Source organism: Drosophila mauritiana, chromosome X, assembly GCF_004382145.1.
Source record: "Drosophila mauritiana strain mau12 chromosome X, ASM438214v1, whole genome shotgun sequence".
NCBI lineage: Eukaryota > Metazoa > Arthropoda > Insecta > Diptera > Drosophilidae > Drosophila > Drosophila mauritiana.
This window is the reverse complement of record NC_046672.1, coordinates 9,443,644-9,462,152: the sequence shown is the minus strand read 5'-3', so window position 1 is coordinate 9,462,152 and position 18,509 is coordinate 9,443,644. Positions and strand designations below refer to the sequence as shown.

General features: G+C 47.6%; 1 protein-coding gene across 2 annotated transcripts; it reads left to right on the top strand.

Moving 5' to 3' along the window:
- Positions 1–132: 132 nt before the first annotated feature.
- LOC117147649 (histone acetyltransferase p300) lies at positions 133–16,829 on the top strand. 2 transcript variants are annotated; one of them, XM_033314621.1, is made up of 13 exons: positions 133–187; positions 476–1,060; positions 1,173–1,541; positions 1,606–5,670; positions 5,736–6,025; positions 6,100–6,257; positions 7,836–7,946; positions 8,309–9,257; positions 9,393–9,623; positions 9,693–9,923; positions 9,994–10,391; positions 10,465–11,947; positions 12,212–16,829. In XM_033314621.1, the coding sequence occupies exons 1-13, from the start codon at positions 133–135 to the stop codon at positions 13,106–13,108; spliced, it is 9,822 nt and encodes a 3,273-aa protein (XP_033170512.1). In that variant the 3' UTR covers positions 13,109–16,829. The 2 variants fall into 2 exon arrangements, with proteins under 2 accessions (XP_033170512.1, XP_033170513.1); XM_033314622.1 differs by having other exon boundaries at positions 1,624–5,670; positions 12,212–13,108.
- Positions 16,830–18,509: the final 1,680 nt, after the last annotated feature.

The following is an 18,509-nucleotide window of genomic DNA, read 5'->3' as shown; positions in this document are numbered from 1 at the left end:
GAAAAACAAAAAAAAACCAAAAATCAGAAAAACTTTATAAACTCAGATTTTCCGAAAATTTTTCGTCTGGGTTTTTGTTTTTTTCTTTTGGATTCGAGTGCGTCCGAAACGGAAGAATCAAACTAATTCTATATGATGGCCGATCACTTAGACGAACCGCCCCAAAAGCGGGTTAAAATGGATCCAAGTGAGTACCGAAACCAGAATATTCGATTTCCAATTGTTTTTTTTTTTTTTTTTTTTTTTTGTGAATAACAGCTTTTACTTTTACGATAAATTTATAAATTTCTTACGGATTTCATTTTTTTTTTTTAATCAATCTATTTTTTTTTGGTTCCAAAAGGAATCAATTCACTCAATTCCTCTGAACTTAACCTAATGTGTGTATAAAGGTATATGAGGCCAAGTGCTTTCTTAATTATTTACGGATTTCAAAAAGCCTTACTAAAAACAATTCGGTTGTATTCTTCTCCAGCGGACATCTCTTACTTTCTGGAGGAGAACCTACCCGATGAGCTGGTGTCCTCGAACAGTGGTTGGTCGGATCAGCTGACCGGCGGAGCAGGCGGTGGCAATGGAGGTGGCGGCGCCTCCGGTGTAACCACAAACCCCACATCCGGCCCAAATCCCGGTGGAGGACCCAACAAGCCGGCAGCCCAAGGACCCGGCTCTGGCACAGGCGGAGTCGGTGTTGGAGTCAATGTGGGTGTCGGCGGTGTTGTTGGCGTCGGCGTTGTGCCTTCCCAGATGAACGGAGCCGGCGGCGGCAACGGATCCGGAACGGGTGGCGACGACGGCAGTGGCAACGGCTCAGGAGCGGGCAACAGAATCAGTCAAATGCAGCACCAGCAACTGCAGCACCTACTCCAGCAACAGCAGCAGGGACAAAAGGGCGCCATGGTGGTGCCCGGGATGCAGCAGCTGGGCAGCAAGTCGCCCAACCTGCAGTCACCGAACCAGGGTGGCATGCAGCAGGTGGTGGGCACTCAGATGGGTATGGTCAACTCAATGCCCATGTCAATATCGAATAATGGCAACAATGGCATGAACGCCATACCAGGTGAGTAATCGTTCCTCCTTGTAATTTGATATCCAAGGTTATCCAAGCAATGCAAGCAAATGTATATAGCAACAATTATCTAAAAACCCCAATTTTGTTATATCTTCCGCAGGCATGAACACCATTGCGCAGGGCAATCTGGGAAACATGGTGCTGACCAACAGCGTTGGCGGCGGCATGGGCGGCATGGTTAATCATCTTAAGCAGCAGCCTGGCGGCGGCGGCGGTGGAATGATCAATGCCGTTTCAGTACCCGGAGGTCCTGGAGCAGGAGCTGGAGGCGTTGGAGCTGGCGGCGGAGGAGCCGTTACCGCAAACCAAGGCATGCATATGCAGAACGGCCCAATGATGGGACGCATGGTGGGGCAACAGCATATGCTTCGTGGCCCGCATCTCATGGGTGCCTCTGGAGGAGCTGGTGGGCCAGGAAACGGGCCTGGTGGCGGAGGACCACGCATGCAGAATCCGAACATGCAAATGAGTGAGTTTCTAGTTCCAGATCTCGTGCATTCCCAGCATGGAATTGAATCGATGGCTAATGTAAGATTTCCGTCCGTTTGCAGCTCAACTCAACAGTCTGCCCTACGGAGTGGGTCAGTATGGTGGCCCAGGCGGTGGCAACAATCCTCAGCAACAGCAGCAGCAACAGCAGCAACAACTTCTCGCCCAGCAGATGGCCCAAAGAGGCGGCGTCGTACCGGGCATGCCGCAGGGTAATCGGCCCGTTGGCACAGTGGTGCCCATGTCCACACTCGGCGGCGATGGATCAGGGCCCACGGGGCAGCTGGTAAGCGGGAATCCTCAGCAGCAACAGATGCTGGCGCAGCAGCAAACCGGAGCCATGGGCCCGCGTCCTCCGCAACCAAACCAGCTGCTCGGTCATCCCGGCCAGCAGCAGCAGCAACAGCAGCCTGGCACCTCGCAGCAGCAGCAACAGCAGCAGGGAGTCGGAATCGGAGGAGCAGGCGTTGTGGCCAATGCAGGAACCGTTGCTGGCGTGCCGGCAGTGGCAGGCGGCGGAGCCGGTGGCGCCGTGCAATCTAGCGGCCCTGGTGGCGCCAATCGCGATGTGCCCGACGACCGTAAGCGACAGATCCAGCAGCAACTGATGCTGCTCCTCCATGCACACAAATGCAATCGCAGGGAGAACCTGAATCCGAACAGGGAAGTGTGCAACGTCAACTACTGCAAGGCGATGAAATCCGTGCTGGCCCACATGGGCACTTGCAAACAGAGCAAGGACTGCACCATGCAGCATTGTGCCTCCTCGCGCCAAATCCTGTTGCATTACAAAACGTGCACAAACAGTGGCTGCGTCATTTGCTATCCCTTCCGGCAGAATCATTCGGTTTTTCAAAATGCGAATGTGCCGCCAGGAGGCGGACCGGCAGGAATTGGAGGTGCGCCTCCAGGTGCCGGCGGAGCGGGTGGTGGAGCGGCTGGAGCAGGCGGTAATCTTCAGCAGCAACAGCAACAGCAGCAGCAACAACAGCAGCAGAACCAGCAGCCCAATCTGACGGGTCTGGTGGTGGATGGCAAGCAGGGACAGCAGGTTGCACCGGGAGGTGGCCAAAATACTGCCATAGTTCTTCCCCAGCAGCAGGGAGCGGGCGGTGCACCGGGTGTGCCGAAAACGCCTGCGGATATGGTGCAACAATTGACCCAACAGCAGCAGCAACAGCAGGTGCACCAGCAGCAGGTTCAGCAGCAAGAACTCCGTCGATTCGATGGCATGGGCCAAGTTGGACTATCGCCGGTGCCAGCAGGTGGTATGCAACAGCAGCAGCAGGGTTTGGCTCCTGTGATTCGCATTCAAGGCGCTCAGCCGGCCGTCAGGGTCCTGGGACCAGGTGGTCCCGGCGGCCCAAGTGGACCAAATGTTCTGCCGAACGATGTTAACAGCTTGCATCAACAACAGCAACAAATGCTGCAACAGCAGCAGCAACAAGGCCAGAATCGACGACGCGGTGGCCTTGCCACCATGGTGGAGCAACAACAGCAGCATCAGCAACAACAGCAGCAACCCAATCCCGCCCAGCTGGGTGGCAACATTCCAGCACCACTCTCTGTCAACGTCGGTGGCTTTGGCAATACCAATTTCGGTGGTGCAGCAGCCGGCGGAGCCGTGGGAGCCAACGATAAGCAGCAACTGAAGGTGGCCCAAGTGCATCCGCAGAGCCATGGCGTAGGAGCGGGCGGAGCATCAGCGGGCGCCGGAGCGAGTGGTGGTCAAGTGGCAGCCGGTTCCAGTGTCCTGATGCCAGCCGATACCACGGGCAGTGGTAATGCGGTCAATCCCAGCCAGAATGCCGGCGGTGGAGCTGGAGGTGCCGGCGGTGGCAATGGCGGAAACTCTGGACCTCCGGGCGACAACGAGAAAGACTGGCGGGAATCGGTGACCGCCGATCTGCGCAACCACCTCGTCCACAAACTGGTGCAGGCCATCTTCCCCACCTCGGATCCCACGACCATGCAGGACAAACGGATGCATAATCTCGTTTCATACGCGGAAAAGGTCGAGAAGGACATGTACGAAATGGCCAAGTCCAGATCGGAGTACTATCACCTGCTGGCCGAGAAAATCTACAAGATTCAAAAGGAGCTGGAGGAGAAGCGTCTGAAGCGTAAGGAACAGCACCAGCAGATGCTGATGCAGCAGCAGGGCGTTGCGAATCCAGTGGCTGGAGGAGCGGCTGGCGGAGCAGGCAGTGCAGCTGGTGTAGCGGGCGGTGTTGTCTTACCCCAGCAGCAACAGCAGCAACAACAACAGCAGCAGCAGGGTCAGCAGCCTCTGCAGAGCTGTATCCATCCCAGCATCAGTCCAATGGGCGGTGTGATGCCGCCGCAGCAGCTGCGTCCACAAGGACCACCTGGGATATTGGGCCAGCAGACGGCAGCAGGCCTGGGCGTCGGCGTGGGAGTGACCAACAACATGGTTACCATGCGCAGTCATTCGCCCGGTGGCAACATGCTCGCCCTGCAGCAACAACAGCGCATGCAGTTCCCGCAACAACAGCAGCAACAACCACCCGGGTCTGGAGCCGGCAAAATACTGGTCGGTCCACCAGGACCCAGTCCCGGTGGCATGGTGGTCAATCCCGCGCTCTCGCCTTACCAGACGACCAATGTGCTCACCAGTCCGGTGCCAGGACAGCAGCAACAGCAGCAGTTCATTAATGCGAACGGCGGCACTGGTGCCAATCCTCAGCTGAGCGAGATCATGAAGCAGCGACATATTCACCAGCAGCAGCAGCAACAACAGCAACAGCAGCAGCAGCAGCAGCAAGGAATGTTGTTGCCGCAGTCGCCATTTAGCAATGCCACACCTCTACAACAACAGCAGCAGCAACAGGCGACTAGCAACAGCTTTAGCTCACCAATGCAGCAGCAACAGCAGCAGCAAGGTCAGCAACAGAAGCCTGGCAGTGTGCTGAATAATATGCCGCCCACGCCCACGAGTCTGGAAGCCCTGAATGCGGGGGCTGGAGCGCCGGGAGCTGGAGGATCCGCCTCCAATGTGACGGTTTCAGCGCCGAGCCCATCACCTGGCTTTCTGTCCAACGGCCCGTCGATTGGCACGCCCTCCAACAATAATAATAGTAGCAGTGCTAACAACAACCCGCCCTCGGTGAGCAGCCTAATGCAACAGCCGCTGAGCAATCGGCCGGGTACGCCTCCTTACATACCCGCCTCCCCAGTGCCGGCGACAAGTGCGTCCGGATTAGCGGCGAGCAGTACGCCCGCATCAGCAGCAGCCACCTGTGCGAGTAGTGGCAGTGGCAGCAATAGCAGCAGTGGAGCAACTGCAGCGGGTGCAAGTTCCACGTCATCATCTTCCTCGGCGGGCTCGGGTACACCACTCAGCTCGGTATCGACTCCTACATCGGCCACGATGGCTACCAGCAGCGGTGGTGGTGGCAATGCAGGAGGCGGATCATCCACTACGCCCGCTAGCAATCCACTGCTCCTCATGTCTGGAGGAACGGCAGGAGGCGGAACGGGAGCGACGACCACCACATCGACATCCTCGAGCAGTCGCATGATGAGCAGCTCCAGCAATCTCTCCTCTCAGATGGCTGCCCTGGAGGCTGCGGCGCGAGACAACGATGATGAGACGCCCTCGCCATCCGGCGAGAATACAAACGGCAGTGGTGGCAGTGGAAATGCCGGCGGTATGGCCTCTAAGGGCAAACTGGACTCCATTAAGCAAGATGACGATATCAAGAAGGAGTTTATGGATGACAGCTGTGGCGGAAATAACGATAGCTCGCAGATGGATTGCTCGACGGGTGGTGGCAAGGGTAAGAACGTGAACAACGACGGAACCAGCATGATCAAAATGGAGATCAAGACGGAGGAGGGACTCGATGGCGAGGTGAAGATCAAAACGGAGGCCATGGATGTGGACGAGGCTGGAGGATCGACAGCCGGAGAGCATCATGGCGAAGGTGGCGGCGGCAGTGGTGTTGGCGGCGGCAAGGACAACATCAATGGTGCGCACGATAACGGAGCGACAGGCGGTGCTGTGGACATAAAACCCAAGACGGATACGAAACCACTCGTACCGGAGCCACTGGCACCGAATGCGGGTGACAAGAAAAAGAAGTGCCGTAAGTACAAGTTTTTCGCAGTGAAAGGAATTCGCATTTTAATAATCTCTTACTCTTTCATACAGAATTCAATCCCGAGGAACTGCGCACCGCTCTCCTGCCTACGCTAGAGAAGCTCTACAGGCAGGAGCCCGAATCCGTGCCCTTTCGCTACCCAGTTGATCCCCAGGCGCTGGGCATTCCCGATTACTTTGAGATCGTTAAGAAGCCCATGGACCTGGGCACCATACGCACCAACATCCAGAATGGAAAGTACAGTGATCCCTGGGAATATGTGGACGACGTTTGGCTGATGTTCGACAATGCCTGGCTGTATAATCGCAAAACATCGCGGGTCTATCGCTATTGCACAAAGGTAGGAGCGCTGTCATAAGAGAAGATCCCCAAAGGATTCATAGTATGTATCTTTTCCACCTATCCACCCATTAGCTTTCCGAAGTCTTTGAGGCGGAGATTGATCCTGTGATGCAGGCACTGGGATATTGCTGCGGCAGGAAGTACACATTTAATCCACAGGTGCTCTGCTGCTACGGCAAGCAGCTCTGCACGATTCCGCGGGATGCCAAGTACTACAGCTACCAGAACAGGTATGTGTTGATCTGATTCGATTCGATACGATCCGATGATCCTCCATTCGAGACCCACATATTCTCCAGTCGAGGATCTTTGCTTGGCTCCGTTTCGTTTCGTTTCTGTTTCTCTGTTTGATGTAAAATGTAATTTAGTTAAACCGCTTGCTCGTTTACGAATGTTCCCGTTCAGCGAGTCCTTCAAAGTATTGAAAAATCAGAGGACTGTTTCGGCCTTTTTCAGACGAAATTCAGGCTCTTCTCGTATTGAAATTGTGTAAAAAATTAAAAAGCCAGAACAACAGGTCCTGTGATTTAGTTATGAACCGCTTGCTCTTAATTACCGATCCAATATCAATGTTCGATGGCTGCTTTTAGTATCTTTACCATATAAAAAGTCAGTTTTGTGCACTAATTTGATGGATTTGATTCCTGATCCTTAATCCTCCTGTCTATCCCTCCATTCTCCACTGTGTTTTCTATGTGTGTGATTTAATGCAAATGTTTCTGTGTAAAATTAGATAAAATCACGCTGCACAAGGAAAATTTGTAATAATATCTTTAGATATTTAACTAAAACAAATAAGCACATACTCTTATTATCCCTTGAAATCGCCGCTTTTGCTGAGGCTTTTTGCATTTCCTGATCTCCTACATGGCCATTAAATAGTTTTGATTCAATCCATCGCAATGCGACTTAAGGTTTAACATTGCACATTTTTCGAATAGTCGGAACCGAGCCAAACGAAACAAAAACAGGGAATTTATTCATGAGATTAAATATCCCGAGACTCCCATAAGTAGTGTTGAACTTGGAAAACAGTTTTTGGGATATTTTTTTTCTCCTGGTATTTAAAATGCAAGATCTGTTTTAAAGTCCAAATACAAAGAACTAGAGAGAGATCCAATCTTATAGAAGTAAAACAATCTTATAGATATTGATATATTACCCGATGCATTAAGAATTCTAAAGTATTTGTATGTACATACAAAAAATTTAGTAAAACAGATCGTGTATAGTTAAATTGCTTAGAATATATCCCGATTTGTCTATGTAATTAATAATCGTAATACTCGAGGGATTTTAGAGCCTCTATATTGATATTGATTGTACCCCTTAAATGTTGTATTAATGTGACAAAAATTCTAATCCAAATCACTTTTTGTTTCTCTTCCTTTCTTTCTCTTTTCTTTTATTTTGATTTCTTTTCTCCCCCGGCGACAACTGCAACAAAAACAAAAATAATAATATACCTGTTAATGTGTCACCTCATAACTGTATTATTGCGTGTCTTTATTAAATTGTAAATCTCTGTGTGTGTGTGTGTGTGTGACAACAAAAACATGGACAAACAAAAAAAAATAAACCACTCACACACTCTCGCAATTGACTAAATGCATATAACCATCTCGCTTGCACGCACACCTGTACATCCGTACATCCGAACACCTGTACACCCATACACCTGTACACACGCCTGTGTTGTTGTGTTCCCTTTTTGGCTGCCATCTTCAAAATTCGCCCATAAATGAACTAAAATCGTAAACAAAAAACAAAATAAAAACGCAATCGAACAATCGAACAAAAATCAACAGTCTAAAGGAATACGGTGTCGCCTCAAATAGATACACCTACTGCCAAAAGTGCTTTAACGACATCCAGGGCGATACGGTCACACTGGGCGACGATCCACTGCAATCGCAAACGTGAGTACAAAACCGATGAATATACCATTTTTATTTAAGATTTTTATATAATAAAAGAGGGAAAGGGCTTATAGTTGATACATAAGATAATTGTAGGTTCACAGATACAAAAGTTCTTAAAACTTGCTCATAAGTAAATCATCATAATTTGATGAACGTAAAGATTCCATACATAAACTTCTTGAGAATTATACCATATTTGAATTTCGTTTTAATATTTTGTAAACATTCAAACCTGGTTTTAATTGATTATAAACCCAGAAGATGATATTCAAAGCGGGCTTCATAAATGGATTTCAATAGATTAGTAAGATGAATAAGATTATGAATGATGCAAAACCCATTACCATTCCCTTATCCAGCCAAATCAAAAAGGATCAGTTCAAGGAGATGAAGAACGATCATCTCGAACTGGAGCCGTTTGTCGATTGCCAGGAGTGCGGACGCAAACAGCACCAGATCTGCGTGCTCTGGCTGGATTCTATTTGGCCCGGTGGCTTCGTGTGCGATAACTGCCTGAAAAAGAAGAACTCAAAGCGGAAGGAGAACAAGTTCAATGCGAAACGCCTGCCCACCACCAAGCTGGGCGTGTACATAGAGACGCGGGTGAATAATTTCCTCAAGAAGAAGGAGGCTGGTGCCGGCGAGGTGCACATTCGTGTGGTCAGCTCATCGGACAAGTGTGTAGAGGTGAAGCCCGGCATGCGTCGACGATTCGTCGAGCAGGGCGAGATGATGAACGAGTTCCCATATCGCGCCAAAGCCCTCTTTGCCTTCGAGGAGGTGGACGGCATCGATGTGTGCTTCTTTGGCATGCACGTTCAGGAGTATGGATCCGAGTGCCCGGCGCCGAATACGCGCCGTGTTTACATTGCCTATTTGGATTCCGTTCATTTCTTCCGGCCAAGACAGTACCGTACAGCGGTATATCACGAAATCCTGCTCGGCTACATGGACTACGTGAAACAGCTGGGCTACACAATGGCCCATATCTGGGCCTGTCCGCCATCCGAGGGGGATGACTACATCTTCCACTGCCATCCCACGGACCAGAAGATACCCAAGCCCAAGCGCCTGCAGGAGTGGTACAAAAAGATGCTTGACAAGGGCATGATCGAGCGCATCATACAGGACTACAAGGATATCCTGAAGCAGGCGATGGAGGACAAACTGGGCTCTGCCGCAGAGCTGCCCTACTTTGAGGGCGACTTCTGGCCCAATGTGCTGGAGGAGAGCATCAAGGAACTGGACCAGGAGGAGGAGGAGAAGCGCAAGCAGGCCGAGGCCGCGGAAGCAGCAGCTGCGGCAAATGTAAGTTGTTAAACGGGAATAATTTGCCTATTATTGCAATTGGCTTGCGTGTTCCTTATAATCATGCAAATTACTGCATAGTTGTAGTTCAAGCTGTTTTACAAATCTAACGTAATCTCTTCTTAACTCCTGCAGCTTTTCTCAATCGAGGAAAACGAAGTCAGCGGCGATGGCAAAAAGAAGGGCCAGAAGAAGGCCAAAAAGTCGAACAAATCCAAAGCGGCGCAGCGTAAGAACAGCAAAAAGTCCAACGAACATCAGTCGGGCAACGATCTCTCCGCCAAGATATATGCGACCATGGAGAAGCACAAGGAGGTCTTCTTCGTCATCCGTCTGCATTCGGCGCAGTCGGCAGCTAGTTTAGCGGTAAGTGTGCATGACTTCATTCCTGAGGATCCTTGGGTAGCTTGACTAACTTGCCATTGAATTTTACAGCCCATCCAGGATCCCGATCCGCTGCTCACATGCGATCTGATGGATGGACGCGATGCCTTCCTCACCCTCGCCCGCGACAAGCACTTTGAGTTCTCGTCGCTGCGGCGCGCACAGTTCTCCACTCTGTCCATGTTGTATGAGCTGCATAACCAGGGTCAGGACAAGTTCGTTTACACCTGCAACCACTGCAAGACGGCCGTGGAGACGCGCTACCACTGCACTGTTTGTGATGTGAGTATTGGACACAAAGAAGCATTTCTGTACAATATTTAAATTGACGCTGTTTTCCTCCACTCCGCAGGACTTCGATCTGTGTATCGTGTGCAAGGAGAAGGTTGGCCATCAGCACAAGATGGAGAAGCTCGGCTTCGACATCGACGACGGCTCTGCGCTGGCGGATCACAAGCAGGCTAATCCGCAGGAGGCCCGCAAGCAATCCGTCCAGCGTTGCATCCAATCGCTGGTGCACGCCTGCCAGTGTCGCGATGCCAACTGCCGCCTGCCATCGTGCCAGAAGATGAAGCGCGTCGTCCAGCACACGAAGAACTGCAAGCGCAAGCCCAACGGAGGATGTCCCATCTGCAAGCAGCTTATCGCACTCTGTTGCTACCACGCCAAGAACTGTGAGGAGCCGAAGTGCCCCGTGCCGTTCTGTCCCAACATCAAGCACAAGCTCAAGCAGCAGCAGTCCCAGCAGAAGTAAGTTTGCATGGATTAGCAGTTTTATTTATGTTAATCTTAACCGTCTCTCCTCTCTCTTTCTCCTACCCAGATTCCAGCAGCAGCAGTTGCTGCGTCGCCGTGTGGCGCTCATGTCGCGTACATCTACAGCTCCAGCGGCTCTGCAAGGCCCAGCTGCAGTAAGCGGTCCGACCGTCGTCTCTGGAGGAGTGCCCGTGGTGGGCATGTCCGGTGTGACAGTTAGCCAACCGGTTATCCCCGGACAGGCGGGTATACTGCCTCCAGGGGCGGGTGGCATGTCGCCATCTACAGTGGCAGTTCCATCGCCTGTTTCAGGAGGAGCGGGAGTCGGTGGAATGGGTGGAATGACATCACCACATCCGCATCAACCAGGTATAGGTATGAAACCAGGTGGCGGTCACTCGCCGTCGCCAAATGTCCTACAAGTGGTGAAGCAGGTCCAGGAAGAGGCAGCTCGTCAGCAGGTTTCGCATGGCGGTGGCTTCGGCAAGGGCGTACCTATGGCGCCGCCCGTAATGAATCGTCCAATGGGTGGCGCAGGACCCAACCAAAATGTTAATCAACTTGGTGGCATGGGCGTTGGAGTTGGAGGTGTCGGTGGTGTTGGCGTCGGAGGCGTTGGTGGAGTGGGTGTTAATCAACTGAATTCGGGTGGTGGCAATACACCGGGTGCCCCCATTTCCGGTCCCGGAATGAATGTGAATCATCTGATGTCCATGGATCAGTGGGGCGGTGGCGGAGCCGGCGGCGGAGGTGCCAATCCCGGCGGAGGCAACCCACAAGCCCGCTATGCCAACAATACCGGTGGCATGCGCCAGCCCACACAGGTGATGCAAACGAATCTGATACCGCCGCAGCAACAGCAACAGATGATGGGCGGACTGGGCGGACCCAACCAACTGGGAGGTGGTCAAATGCCAGTCGGCGGACAGCACGGAGGAATGGGAATGGGCATGGGAGCACCGCCAATGGCCGGAACTGTTGGCGGGGTGCGTCCATCTCCCGGAGCAGGAGGTGGAGGTGGAAGTGCGACTGGGGGCGGTCTAAATACCCAACAACTCGCCCAGATTATGCAGAAGATTAAGAACAATCCCACCAACGAGAGCAACCAGCACATCCTTGCCATACTGAAACAGAATCCGCAGATCATGGCGGCGATCATCAAGCAGCGCCAGCAGTCGCAGATCAATGCGGGCGGAGGAGCTCCTGGCCCCGGTGGAGCCTTACAGCAGCAGCAGGCTGGTAACGGACCGCAAAATCCTCAACAGCAACAGCAGCAGCAGCAACAACAGCAGCAGCAACAGGTGATGCAGCAACAGCAGATGCAGCACATGATGAACCAGCAGCAGGGCGCCGGCGGTCCACAGCAGATGAATCCCAACCAGCAGCAGCAACAGCAGCAGGTTAATCTCATGCAGCAACAGCAACAAGGTGGACCCGGAGGACCAGGTTCTGGACTTCCCACGCGCATGCCCAACATGCCCAATGCCTTGGGCATGCTGCAGAGTCTTCCGCCCAACATGTCGCCAGGCGTTTCCACTCAGGGAGGAATGGTAAGTGCCCAGAAACAATAGTCCCTGAATGAGCCTTTTTATTTTAAAACTTTAATTCTAAATTATATTCTGTTTAAGCTATTTTAAATCTAAAATGATATGGTCAAGTCTTTAAGTTAACCAATTTTTAGTAGTCTTACTATTTTATTACCATTTGCATTATTATTTGCCTTATTATTTTGTACTATTTGTTATTATTTGTATTATTTGTTAGCCCTATGATTATCCATTTTATACTGAGAAAACATTCCACCCTCAACACAGGTGCCCAACCAAAACTGGAACAAGATGCGTTACATGCAAATGAGCCAGTACCCGCCACCGTATCCGCAGCGCCAGCGTGGTCCGCACATGGGCGGAGCGGGACCTGGCCCCGGCCAGCAACAGTTCCCCGGTGGCGGAGGTGGAGCGGGCAACTTCAATGCAGGTGGTGCTGGTGGTGCAGGCGGCGTTGTCGGTGTGGGCGGAGTGCCCGGAGGAGCCGGCACGGTGCCCGGCGGCGATCAGTACTCGATGGCGAATGCGGCCGCTGCCTCCAATATGCTGCAACAGCAGCAGGGCCAGGTGGGCGTCGGAGTGGGTGTGGGCGTGAAACCAGGACCCGGCCAACAGCAACAGCAGATGGGCGTTGGCATGCCGCCGGGTATGCAGCAGCAACAGCAGCAACAGCAACCGCTGCAGCAGCAGCAGATGATGCAGGTGGCGATGCCAAATGCGAATGCCCAGAATCCGTCGGCGGTGGTGGGCGGACCCAATGCTCAGGTGATGGGTCCGCCGACGCCGCACTCTCTGCAGCAGCAGCTGATGCAATCGGCCCGCTCATCGCCGCCCATTCGCTCCCCGCAGCCAACGCCATCGCCACGTTCGGCACCATCGCCACGTGCTGCTCCCTCCGCCTCGCCTAGGGCACAGCCCTCGCCGCATCATGTGATGAGCAGTCACTCGCCGGCGCCGCAGGGACCACCGCATGACGGCATGCACAATCATGGCATGCATCATCAGTCGCCACTGCCAGGAGTGCCGCAGGATGTTGGCGTCGGAGTCGGTGTCGGTGTTGGTGTTGGCGTTAACGTTAACGTCGGCAACGTGGGCGTCGGCAATGCCGGAGGAGCCCTGCCCGACGCCTCCGACCAGCTGACCAAGTTTGTGGAGCGACTCTAGTGCAGCAACAACAGCAGCAGCACCAGCTACAATGGTTGGTAGCCGCCGTGGCTAGAGGGCTAGGGCCAGACTGAATGAATGAATGAGTGTCCAGTAGCCGCAGACAGGATGACGACGAAGACCAACCGGCAGGGATAACCAGTGTGTGTTAAACGAATTAACAACTATTAATAACATAGATCTTTTTTTTTTGAAAACCACGGCACCACAAATAATTGTATATTATTATAATTAAAACAACAACTATCGCGCCTAATGTGTACTGTAGATTAAGATGACCCACCATTACAATTTGGACAGAGCATTATGATTCGATTTCCATTTTATGTCCGCGATTTAGCAAATATATAATATCATATATTTCATATGTCCCTAAAACACACACACACCATGTATTAATGAATGCGATTCCTTCGATTCCACTAAGCAGATATAGGAAAAAAAGCATAGGGATCGGGATTAGGAGAAGGAGCTACAGATAGACATCTCGATATGACGACGTTTAAAACGTTGAGCGAAAGCTAAAAACCTTTCCTTAGTGACTTACATCGGAATGTTTAGTTAAGTAACATTATTTATTTCGTGACTCCGCCACTAGAAAGCAAACGCAACTTGCAAATCTGTTGAAAGTCTGTCATGATTGTGAGACAGACCAGATATAGCATGTTGTAAAGTTGAATTAAGTTTTTTGTACCCTTGTAGTGTTGTAAGCCAGTTGACCGATGGCGACAACAACAACCACAACAACGACGCGACCCAAATCTCCCGACCATTCGCATCTGCATCCGCATCCGCACAAGAAATATATAGCCTATAGTGAACATGTGCCTGTTGGCGATCGGAAGTTGATTAAGTGCTCCTTATAGGAGCTTCAAATTGGGAACACGCATAGAGTAAATACATATTTTTATACACAGATCGAACAGCAGAATAAGAATCTGAATCTAAATCTAAATCTGAATCTGAATCGGAATCGGAATCGGAATCGGAATCGAACTCGAAATTGAAATTGATAACGGGAATTCTCATACTTACGCCTAACCTCATCTGAGCCCAAAATCGAAATCGAAAAAAAATGACAGACAACAATAAGTATAAACGTGGATGATGAGGCGAGGAGTTCGATGACGAGAACGAGAATGACAAGGAGAAGGAGAACGCAATTAGGAGAATCAAGAATCAGGATACGATAGTAGCAAACAAAACACCAAACAGATGAGCAGAGGAGTAGGATGGACGGGTTAGCGATACGAAATAGGAGTATGATGATTAACAAGTGCAACAAAATAGCAATAGCCAAAATGCTTTGAAAACAGTTTTAGGGTACTTGAACTAAATAAGGAACTAACATTTACAACATATATGCATACGTAGGACAACAAATTAGTGTTGTAATTTCTAACAAATTGTTCACGATTGATTGTTTATATTGTTTAAGGACGATTTTAGCCTAAGGACCCCGCCCCTGTGTGTGTGTGTGAGTGCGTGCGTGCGTGCGTGCGAGTGTGTCTGTGCGCGTTCCTAATTCTTCGATTATTACATTCATTTAATTTTCGATCTATGTGTACATAACTTGACGTTTTACTTAGTATTTGATTTTGTGATAGCGAAAAGTAAAGGATATAGGGGAGCGCCAGGAACCCCATTTGTCTCAAAAGCAGGAAGCAGCAGGATATTTAACGGGGTACGCAGGATTGATTGCTATTTATTAACGCTAAAATAAAACAAATACCATCTAGGCTATAGACTTTTAGGCTTAAACGACATTTAGGTTTATCACTATTTATTAGACGTAGCCTGTAGTTTTTAACTGGGTTTATTTTATTAATCGGATATATCATTTTTGTTTTGTGTCGTACATCTAAGATGGTATGTGGAAGCTATTGTTTTCGTTTTCAAACTGTTTTCATTCTACCAGTTGCCGCCGCCCAAGAAACAGAAAGAGACAGGAGACAGCAAGAGAGCGAGACAGTAGATGAGCAGGAGAGGATTTTGTAAATTTTAGATACTAGGATACTTATTCACTGCGCATAAAAATGCCTTCAATTGCGACATCAGCAAGTAACTAACATAATTGTAAATACCCAACACACACAAACATACGAATACAAGTAAACACAATATATATATATATATATATATATATATATATATATACATATTAATAATAGTATATATATATTTACCGATTACTTACTGATAGGTGTAGTAGGTCACTCGTACGCGAAAGTTGGTAAAATCCAATGCCTAGTTCGTAAGCCGAGCATTCATATATCGTAACAATCGGTTATATCGTTTATATAAGGATCGATCTACACCGCGACACACACACACACTCATATGGCAAATAAATACATATATATATATCGGATTATATACTTTTAGTTAGAGTTTTTAAACGAAACGCGCAGAGTTTCCTTAGCTAAGCGAAAGACAAAAACAAAAAAATGGGAAAACCAACTAAAAAAGCTGCGCCTGCCAACGATAAAACCGATAACAAAAAATATAAGGACGAGAAGGATGCGAAACCCACGCTGCGCTGCACACAATCAAAAAACAAAAAAAACATTAAACAGACACCAAAAAACAAAAACTTAAAATAAAGCAACTTTAAATATATATTATTATATAGAAACGAAAACATACTCAAGTCACTGGGCTCTGCCGCCGAATGCCTTTGTACTTTTAACGTATGGAACAATGATCGGTAATTGATTATCGACAATCGTTGATCGGTAATTTTGCGATAACAAGACGCTGCCTTCAAAACGCAGTCGCCGCGTGCTGGTGCAAAATTTATAAATCACAAAAAATAACGGAAAATATGTTATCGGATTAGCGGGCGCAGCGTTTAATTATTTATTAAGCCCACGATAGTAACCAAAAATAAGAAGGATCATGATAGAGCGAGGGAGAGAAAGAGCTGCTTGCCGTCTCTTTTCTGCAAATTGTTTTTGTTTTTTTTAAACCCCACACAGTCAACAGCAATGAACAAAGTTATGTGTGTGAAAGAGAGCGAGAGAGAGAGTGAGTGTGCGAGTGCGAGTGGCAAAGACACATCAATTATCGTTTTTTAACCGTTTTGTGTGTGAGAGCGAAGGAAACAGCGAACGAAAGAGAGAGCATATTCCAAAACTATTTGTGATTACAATTATATATGAAGATGATGATGAAGAGGAAGAAAGCGGAAGTAAAAACGCCGAAAGCCAGAAAACTTAGAAGCAACACAAAACGCATTAACCGGATGATACCTAGACTTTAAGCCTTAGTCTAAAACCCGCGCTATATACACATTTATATACATATATAGGTACGATCGATCACACGAGAGCGGGAAATATATATATACATATATATATATATATATATATATAACATAGTTAAGCCAACACTTGTAAATTATAAATGAACATTTATTCTTAATGCAGAGGAAATGCAAAAAAGAAACAAAAACCACAAGATAAAAACATTAACCGAAGACGAAGCACTTTGCTAAACGCGTTTATTATTATGCATACAAAATGTTATTTCTTATAACAAAAACACAGAAAACCCACAAAAAAAGAACTCGAGAGGGGAAATAAGAAAATGAATAACAAATACGAAAACGAAAAGAAAACAAAAACAAAAAGGATGCGAAGGATAGATAAGTCAAGTGTAAAGTAAACCAAGCCTTAGTAAAAACTAGTTCTAACACAACAACCACAACAACAACAAAAAATCAAGAGAAAAGAAATGAAATGGTAAAACAAAACGAAAGAAAACGATTGATACTAATAACTAATATTAATAATAATGAGTACGATAATGTTTATGCTAATGATTACGATAACGATAAATGATAATGATAGACCGTTATGACATAATACCTACTTGTAAAATAGTGCGAAAGTTAAGCTAATAAGATGACTTTAACTTTTCTATCAGATTTCATTAATTTAATACCCCCCCACACCCAAGTTCCCAAAAAAACACACACTCGTGCACATCCATTGCACGGGTGTATGATTAAACGTAAATATATAAATATTTTTTTTACTATTATTACGATGATTATTATGAATATTATTATTGTTTTCTACCAATCTCTATTTCCTACATTATTTCCCCTCTGTTTTTGTCGTATTGATCCAAAATCACAGCAAACCAAGCGAAACAAAAACAACAAAATAAAAAACCAACAACATTGTAATTAACTAAATACTTTGCTTGAAAGTGTAAAATAAATTAATTTAAATAAAAATTATGAAATTAAAATGAATGACCATTGGCGTTTATTTTTTATGGGCAAAAAGGCAATATATGTACATACATACGTACTACGGATTTCTATGTCTACATAGAACATCCTAAACCTATTACTTTTTAAATGTTTATATTTTTTTTTTATTTTATAAGTGGATATGAATACCACAAGTGGGTCCTTCATTTCTAACTAATCATCGATGATTATATAAATTGCCGGAATGTCCTATCATTGTCCAAAAATAATGCTCGATAATCGCAGTATACTATGCATTTTTTCCACAAATTTAAATATAACCCAATGGAATCGTAGTTGCTGATAAGGCAGCAGGTGCGTCTATGTTTGGGGAATTCAGAATCGAGAGCACCATTGAATTATTGGGTCGATATGATTCACATTCGTTGAAGGATTTATAGCCTCTTAAGCTACGATTCTCCTAACTGGAACATAGCAGTTATATCGCCAGGCGGAAATCGGGAGAACCACGGCTGTTTGGGTGCGAAGTCCGTACCGCTCTTCCTACATATATGTACATATGGTGCGCTTTAGGGAATTATCCGTTATTATCAACCAGTGCCATCGTCACCTGGAAGATCTATAAATAATGTGTCGAAAACAGTTTCAAGTGCCGGCCAATTGACGTGCTAAGTCCGAGGGATATATGTACATATGTGTGTGGTGATCGCATCGAATCAAATCGGATAGATTTTGATCTCTGATAGCCCCATCTAAGGTGGACCAAAGTTAGTTTTATGGAATCTAAGGTAGGAATTATCACTACTAGAAAATATAATCAATCAAATGCTAATTGGTAAATTGAACATATAGAATAGCCATTAGATTTGACAGGTGTTTGGTGAAAGCAACGGAAGGTCCACCCTAGGCGACTGAGTAGTACGAAAGACCTTCAGGGGGGGTCGCAAAGTCCAAATCAAGACAATAGAAAAGGAAAACTTACGATGTTCATAGCTACAATTGCATGGGCATTTGAGAGACTTACCCCCTTTAGATAATGTTGCCACAGATTATATACTCAGATTTCAGTGATTCGTGACTTTATTTCAAAGATCTTTAGAAATATGACTACTTTAAATCAAAAGGTAACCATATTTTGTCATAAAGTGTAAGATTTTGTAATCTTTATGGGGTACACGA

Coding starts and splice junctions, on each gene's coding strand:
- LOC117147649 (XM_033314621.1), top strand. CDS start 133: ATGATGGCCGATCACTTAGACGAACCGCCCCAAAAGCGGGTTAAAATG. Junction 7,947..8,308: donor GATCCACTGCAATCGCAAAC/GTGAGTACAAAA, acceptor TCCCTTATCCAG/CCAAATCAAAAAGGATCAGT. Junction 9,624..9,692: donor AGTCGGCAGCTAGTTTAGCG/GTAAGTGTGCAT, acceptor TGAATTTTACAG/CCCATCCAGGATCCCGATCC.